Below are 8,223 nucleotides of genomic sequence, written 5' to 3' on the forward strand. Positions count from 1 at the left end.
ATAATGATTGTGTGTGATCAAACTCCAAAAGACCTGAAGATGAACAGTAGCCTATACAGACCCCACAAATCTTCAGCCTACCTCTGGTTCTCAATCTCAACAGTGTGATGCATCATAGCAATGAACTTGTGTGTGACTGGTTTGTTAGTGTTCACCACAACAAACAAATACAGAAAGACCCTGGTAAACAATGCAGCATTCTTCCAGTCATGATGGTGTGGGACAATTGTCCTGGCTCTACACTTCGTTGCTCCGTGTCCACTAAGTCTTTACCAACACCAGACCTTGCTAGGTAAGGGTTATTTTTGGACCAGGCTTTTGTCTTCTGTTATTTTTGGACCAAGCTTTTGTCTTCTGTTCAGTACAGACCTTCACCAAATGAGATTACTGAATGAGGCGGTAGAAGAGCCAGCTGCCGAACACCAGCCAGTGGCTGGCCCAGTTCAACTCTGACCACTTCTGAATGGTGTGGTTGGCCACATAACCCTGAGAAGGAGGACAATGGTGACTAAATGTGTATAAGTAATACGTTCATGCAGTTCATATAGACCACTGTTTAATTCTAATGTTCTCCATTAACTTGGCCCCAGCCAGCAGTAGCAGGTCATTGGTGGGCCTTACCTCCTCTGCAGCCAAGTTGTCTACTTCAGCATCAAACAGGGAGCCCAGGTATGTCAGGTGGAAGATGGCCATGGCACTGAAGGCCAGGTTGATGCCATACACCCACAGCTCCTACGAGAGTGGCACAGATCAGTCACAACACTGGGGATGTGTTCTGAATCCCAAACCTCCCCGCAATGTGCACTAGCTAGCTCACTCACTCCACATGGACCCATTCAATGTGCAATTAACAATAGGTTATCTTATGGAAAGCACCTTCAAAACATGATATACAAACTTGAGTGTAAAACATTCCTGGATGCAACAAGCATGTACCTTCTTCTGCTGATGATGGCAATTGTTGGGACACTGTTTGGACAGGATACAGGCACTAAAGATGGCTGCCAGCCTCTTCCTCAGAACTGACAGAGGATGACAAGACAATAAGGCGATGTACAACCTTTGAAACCAAACTCACATAAAACAAGCAAGCATGTGAATGTGAAAAGCAGATAGGCACGGTAACTTCACCATGTTCCACGTAGGTGATGAAGCCCAGAGACAGCAGCACGGCCCCAAGATGGAAGCTGAGGCCCTGGAGAAAACAAAATGGCAGATTGGTTTTACAACATCGGAAGCTGATCAACCAACTATTCACTTTGGCCTCAGCCAGAGGGTTAAGGCAGTGACATTTTCAAAATCAGATAAAATCTTACTAAAGCAAAAACAGTATTAAAGTGCAATGGTGAGTGACCTTTTCTGAATCATCACGTAAGATGACATCACTGAGTTGGTTGACTCATACTCACATGTAGTAGGGCACTGGCTGTGTAAGTCACAATGATGGAAGAAAATGTGCCAAGTTTCAAAGCACTTTTGAAAACATCTACAACAAAATGGGGGAAAGACCCAGTAATCAGTTGACATTTTAATATGTAAAAAAATGTATATGGTTAAACAGGGCCCATAGTTCTAACATTTCTGTCTAATCTGTTCATAGTAAATTGAAGGTGTAATGATGCTTACATATGTTGAGCCAGCGAGACATGGGGATGTTCCAGGAGGTCACCACCAGCACCATGGACCTGGGCAACTCCACATTCAGAGGCTTAACCACTTTCAGATCCCTAAAAACACATTTTGTGCATTCATGGATTTGCACATGCATGCACGCACACATTATTTTCACATATCTTATCTAGACAGATATTACAGTGTCTATCACAATACTGCTATTATAAACTTAACCTACAGGCAAATTGATAATATATTAAATATGTGTACCACTAATTGAACCATAGATCATATGAATTGAACTCCCCATTTGACATTGTCTTTGTCTTCAGTGAAACCTGCCCCTGCCAGCACAGTAGTACTTTCGCTGAGGTGGCCCACAAAGTAGTTACTGAAGTGGAAGGATACAGCATTCTCATACGCATGGAGCCACCTGTACACAGGGGAAATAGACAAGACAGCTCTAAGATACTGTTTATAGCCTTTCTTCATTCAGCAATAATGCCAGGAATAGTATTATGCACTGACACCATCTTGAAGTGGTCACTATTGCTACCATCAGAGCTTGTCTGAAGAACTTTGTTTGATGTTCTTCATCACAATAGCCCTTACCTTGCTTATGTGCCTCTTGGAAGCAGAGAAACAGAAATAAATGGAACTCACTAACATAAAGTTGGTGTACATTCACATATCAAAATAGGACTGACATTGGAATGACCAAGGAATTGTTCAGTGAAACGTGCACTCACGTGCGCAGTCCTCTGCTCCCGTGGATTGGAATGAAGTAAGGGAAGAGGTATGGGGCGATGCAGTTGGATATCACCAAGCATACCTGGCATTTCACCCAGCTGATTGAAAACTTCTGGAGCCAGGACCAACTCTGGGGGACAGAGAAGCCAAGTTAAAAAAGGACAGATTTTAGCAGCCATTTTGACTTAAAGCAGCTACAGTATGTGGATCTAACTGCGGTGAAAAGAGATGTAAACTTTGCACCAGCGCAAACACTTAGTAAATCTGGACCAATATGTTATAGGCCTATATGTCAAATGTAAATTCAGATACTATACAGGAATCAATTCAGCTTTCTTTTAACAAGTTGACTGAGAATACATAATTTTTTTGCAAAACAGTAGCACATCTCTTCAGCTGTGGCTTACTAGTTTACGGCTCTCAATGGCCTCTTTGTAGCTTGAGTAGCTAATCCAGGGTCCAAAGATGACAGTGCCCACAAAGAGAATGTAGCCTGTGAACTCCAGAGGGTTGGGCACAGCGAGCACAGTGCCTCTGTCCAGGTCAAAGGCCAGAGAAATGGCCTTCATTGCCACCACCATCTGGGAACCTGAGGAAGTGGGGATGATAGGCAAAGTATGCACAGTTGTTCCTTCACTAAGGTCTCGAATACAATGTAACAGGAAGATGTCCGTGTCTCTATAAAATCATGTATATGTCTCATACTGCCTTGCCATCCAATCACTCACATCTGTACAGGACATTTACCTCTCATTTTATGCCAGGTCACTGTGTCAATCATATGCAGCTCTCTAGAGAGAAAAAAAACAGGAGAAAACAGTTAAGTGGAGCAACATTGCCTATGATGCAGCATTAGCAATAGATGGAGTTATCATTTTCATTCATTACCCCATGAGTAGATAGATGAGGATAGTGGCAGAGAGGAAGATTCCTCGGCTGCTGGAGTGGCGGTTGAGGAACAGGACCGTGTAGCAGAGCATACTGAGCATTAACACCCACACCATGGACTGCTCAAAGAACAGGTAGAGGGCATATAGACCCGCTGACACTGAGCCCAAGTGTTTCACAGAGGATGAGAGACCTACTGGAGGACAGGAAACACTAAGTACCAGGCTGGCACCACCAAAGGCCTTTGTACAAATTGGGGTGCTTTTCTAGACATCTGTAAGGTAATACTGAATGCTTTATCTGTCATCATTACATGTGTCCAACACACTGTGGATGGTGTCATGGCAAAAAATACATTTCACGATTCAGTCTTTGTATCTAAAGTTTGGCACATCCTCTGTTAAATCCTCATTAAATAATGTTATTGGTCAAGTGTTCAAGTGAACTCACCCAGCCTACAGAGGAGTCGACAGAGCAGGCAGAGGAGCAGTAGCTGCCAGACCTGTTCCACTCCCTGCTGTGCCGTAGGGAGCACACAGCTCTCCCCTAGCTCCTGGAAGAACTCTATCCTGCTGAACTCCATGGTGTAGCCTCAACTGCCTGGCTCTCACTGGAGTGGAAAAACATGAAAATAATCCAGCTGTATGTGAGTGATCAATGTTAAAATGGCATAATGTATAAAATGTCCTACTGTTCAATTGTCAATGTAATTTCAATTAATGCCTTGGCTTTCTTGAGTATAACTTATTATATATTATGAGCTTGGTACAATGGCCCACAATAGGTTGTAATCAGGGTTGTGCGGTCTGCCCAAAGCATTACCGGGGGCAAACTACCCGCCCTCCAGGACGCCTACAGCACCCGATGTCACAGGAAGGCCAAAAAGATAATCAAGGACATCAACCACCTGAGCCACTGCCTGTTCACCCCGCTATCATCTAGAAGGCAAGGATAGTACAGGTGCATCAAAGCTGAGATCGAGAGACTGAAAAACAGCTTCTATATCAAGGCCATTAGACTGTTAAACAGCCATCATTAGCACATTAGAGGCTGTTGCCTATAGGCATAGACTAGAAATCACTGGCCACTATAAGGAATAGTGGCCACTAGTCACTTTAATAATGTTTACATATATGACATTACTCATCTCATATGTATATACTGTATTCTATTCTATTATATGGTATAATAATGTTTACATATATGACATTACTCATCTCATATGTATATACTGTATTCTATTCTATTATATGGTATCTTAGCAAGTAGCCTAGTGGTTAGAGCATTGGGCCAGTAACCGAAAGGTTGCTGGATTGAATCCCCAAGCTGACAAGGTAAATCTGTCGTTCTGCCCCTGCCCCACTGTTCCCCGGGTAGGCCTTCATTGTAAATAAGAATTTGTTCTTAACTGACTTGCCTAGTAAAATCAAGGTTAAATTAAAAAACAAATAAATAATCATGTTTACATATCTGGCATTAGTCATCTCATATGTACAGTGCCTTGCGAAAGTATTCGGCCCCTTGAACTTTGCGACCTTTTGCCACATTTCAGGCTTCAAACATAAAGATATAAAACTGTATTTTCTTGTGAAGAATCAACAACAAGTGGGACACAATCATGAAGTGGAACGACATTTATTGGATATTTCAAACTTTTTTAACAAATCAAAAACTGAAAAATTGGCCGTGCAAAATTATTCAGCCCCTTTACTTTCAGTGCAGCAAACTCTCTCCAGAAGTTCAGTGAGGATCTCTGAATGATCCAATGTTGACCTAAATGACTAATGATGATAAATACAATCCACCTGTGTGTAATCAAGTCTCCGTATAAATGCACCTGCACTGTGATAGTCTCAGAGGTCCGTTAAAAGCGCAGAGAGCATCATGAAGAACAAGGAACACACCAGGCAGGTCCGAGATACTGTTGTGAAGAAGTTTAAAGCCGGATTTGGATACAAAAATATTTCCCAAGCTTTAAACATCCCAAGGAGCACTGTGCAAGCGATAATATTGAAATGGAAGGAGTATCAGACCACTGCAAATCTACCAAGACCTGGCCGTCCCTTTCAGCTCATACAAGGAGAAGACTGATCAGAGATGCAGCCAAGAGGCCCATGATCACTCTGGATGAACTGCAGAGATCTACAGCTGAGGTGGGAGACTCTGTCCATGGGACAACAATCAGTCATATATTGCACAAATCTGGCCTTTATGGAAGAGTGGCAAGAAGAAAGCCATTTCTTAAAGATATCCATAAAAAGTGTTGTTTAAAGTTTGCCACAAGCCACCTGGGAGACACACCAAACATGTGGAAGAAGGTGCTTTGGTCAGATGAAACCAAAATTGAACTTTTTGGCAACAATGCAAAACGTTATGTTTGGCGTAAAAGCAACACAGCTCATCACCCTGAACACACCATCCCCACTGTCAAACATGGTGGTGGCAGCATCATGGTTTGGGCCTGCTTTTCTTCAGCAGGGACAGGGAAGATGGTTAAAGTTGATGGGAAGATGGATGGAGCCAAATACAGGACCATTCTGGAAGAAAACCTGATGGAGTCTGCAAAAGACCTGCGACTGGGACGGAGATTTGTCTTCCAACAAGACAATGATCCAAAACATAAAGCAAAATCTACAATGGAATGGTTCAAAAATAAACATATCCATGTGTTAGAATGGCCAAGTCAAAGTCCAGACCTGAATCCAATCGAGAATCTGTGGAAAGAACTGAAAACTGCTGTTCACAAATGCTCTCCATCCAACCTCACTGAGCTCGAGCTGTTTTGCAAGGAGGAATGGGAAAAAATTTCAGTCTCTCGATGTGCAAAACTGATAGAGACATACCCCAAGCGACTTACAGCTGTAATCGCAGCAAAAGGTGGCGCTACAAAGTATTAACTTAAGGGGGCTGAATAATTTTGCACGCCCAATTTTTCAGTTTTTGATTTGTTAAAAAAGTTTGAAATATCCAATAAATGTCGTTCCACTTCATGATTGTGTCCCACTTGTTGTTGATTCTTCACAAAAAAATACAGTTTTATATATTTATGTGTGAAGCCTGAAATGTGGCAAAAGGTCGCAAAGTTCAAGGGGGCCGAATACTTTCGCAAGGCACTGTATATACTGTTTTCTATACTTCTACGGTATATTAGTCACTTAATAATGTTTACATATCTTGCATTACTCATCTCATATGTATATACTGTATTCTACTGTATCTTAGTCTATGCCGCTGACATCGCTCGTCCATATATGTATATAGTCTTAATTAATTCCTACTTAGATGTGTGTGTATATTGGGTATACGTTGTGTAATTTGTTAGATAGTACTGCACTGTCGGAGCTAGAAGCACAAGCATTTTGCTACACTCACAATATGATCTGCTAAACACGTATGTGACCAATCAAATTTGATTTCAATTGATTTGTATTACCGGTATTTTGTGTTGTCAATAATCCGTGTTGGGGAGTAGTGAACTACATGTAGTTCAACAAGTAATTTAATAAATAATCAGTAGCTTGGTGGTAGTTTAACTAAATTCAAACCTTGGTAGTGTTTGCAGTAGTTTATTTTGCCATGTAGTGGTGAAGCTAACTATACTCTACTTGTTTTGCAAAAAGAAAAGATGGGTGAAGAAGGCAATAATGTTCTTTCTTTTTCAGCATCAGACCTGCCTAATTCTGATTGTGTTTAAAAGGCTAACTTCTTCCAGTGTCAGTCATTGGTAGCAAGCTTGGTAAACTATAGTTTCCCCAACACTGTAAATAACGTAAAATGTTTGAGTATATGTCCGAACTCCATTACAAAAGTAGCTGGGTCAAACTGTTGAAATAAAACATGTAAAATCCTCTAAAACATTGTAATTTCTAAATTGGTTTTGTCATGTTATGGCAGTAGCTACTAGTTTAAGGCGGGGTTGGCAAAAATAGCAAACTTGCCTGTTGCTCGAGACAATGGTACAAGGCAGAGGCAGCAAGAGTGAACGGATAGCTGGATAGCTAGCTAGATTGCAGAATATTTGTGCCAAATCTCGATATCCGGACGAAAGTTTAAGAAACGCCAACCTCCGCGAGCTAACTTTAAACTTTAATGAGTGGTTCGCTAACATGCAGCCAACATTGCTGGCTAACTTATAAAGCAGACGAAGTGAAACGCTAGCTAACTCGCTAGCCAGCCAGAGCTCACCTGAAATAGTTTTCACTTGTCTGATTCGTGTCCTACTTGTCCTGTACTATGCCAATGTCCGCGTCCTCTCGTCTCCTACTGAAAATGAAGCTATTTTAGAATCAATATGTTCAAAAAATGTTTTGGAATAGGAAATCTCGTGCAACGCATTACCTTGAAAGACATTCGTATTTCGACTCTTCATAATCACTGGCAACACTGTCCACCAGGGGACACCATTCTCTGAGCTCACTCTGTGTGTTTGCATACTGAATGCAAGCGGAATCCACATACTATATTCCAAATGATCAAGCTGTTTTTGTATAAACCTTATGTACGTGTTGAGAGGGTTAAGATGCAAGTCACACTTTGAACAGGGATTGGACTGCCATTTTTGTGATTTTGCTCACTGAGAAAACGCATGGCCCCTGCTGTAACAGTGCAAATGTGAAAAACACAGTTGCTCTAATAACATAATTACACTGGCTTGAAACATGCATCAGCACCCAAACATGCATCAGCACCCAAACCTTTGAATCTAATTTCTAGCAAAGCAGCACAATATCCTACATGACAAGGCTGCTCAACCCGTGAGATATGAACTCCCACTTTTGTCAGACTTATGTTACCTTCACCTGTATGTACCATACCCACAGCACTGACAGTCATTCCAGAAACTATATATTTTAAATGTGTAGATTTTATTGTGTCGATGCAATGGATAATTATTGTGTATTGTGTATTAATGAAAATGTTGCATTTGTTTCAAGTAATTCAGCCTTAGCTGCTATTGATACCATGGAACTC

At 41.5% G+C, this 8,223-nt stretch overlaps 1 protein-coding gene across 6 annotated transcripts; it reads right to left on the reverse strand.

Annotated features, from left to right (window-relative positions):
• Positions 1-360: 360 nt before the first annotated feature.
• LOC110492277 (protein-serine O-palmitoleoyltransferase porcupine) lies at positions 361-7,707 on the reverse strand. 6 transcript variants are annotated; one of them, XM_021566461.2, is made up of 14 exons: positions 7,591-7,707; positions 7,438-7,512; positions 3,703-3,862; positions 3,253-3,448; positions 3,112-3,155; positions 2,772-2,953; positions 2,364-2,494; positions 1,922-2,047; positions 1,627-1,727; positions 1,410-1,486; positions 1,132-1,195; positions 937-1,022; positions 622-732; positions 361-486 (listed from the first exon to the last, which is right to left on the reverse strand). In XM_021566461.2, the coding sequence occupies exons 3-14, from the start codon at positions 3,833-3,835 to the stop codon at positions 385-387; spliced, it is 1,353 nt and encodes a 450-aa protein (XP_021422136.1). In that variant the 5' UTR covers positions 3,836-3,862; positions 7,438-7,512; positions 7,591-7,707; the 3' UTR covers positions 361-384. The 6 variants fall into 6 exon arrangements, with proteins under 6 accessions (XP_021422136.1, XP_021422138.1, XP_021422135.1 ...); XM_021566463.2 differs by having other exon boundaries at positions 3,253-3,445; positions 7,438-7,515; positions 7,591-7,697; XM_021566460.2 differs by having other exon boundaries at positions 7,438-7,515; positions 7,591-7,697.
• Between the last annotated feature and the right edge of the window lie 516 nt (positions 7,708-8,223).

Source organism: Oncorhynchus mykiss, chromosome 16, assembly GCF_013265735.2.
Source record: "Oncorhynchus mykiss isolate Arlee chromosome 16, USDA_OmykA_1.1, whole genome shotgun sequence".
NCBI lineage: Eukaryota > Metazoa > Chordata > Actinopteri > Salmoniformes > Salmonidae > Oncorhynchus > Oncorhynchus mykiss.

Coding starts and splice junctions, on each gene's coding strand:
- LOC110492277 (XM_021566461.2), bottom strand. CDS start 3,835: ATGGAGTTCAGCAGGATAGAGTTCTTCCAGGAGCTAGGGGAGAGCTGT. Junction 2,048..2,363: donor GGGAGCAGAGGACTGCGCAC/GTGAGTGCACGT, acceptor CCCTGTGTACAG/GTGGCTCCATGCGTATGAGA. Junction 1,023..1,131: donor CATCACCTACGTGGAACATG/GTGAAGTTACCG, acceptor ATCCTCTGTCAG/TTCTGAGGAAGAGGCTGGCA.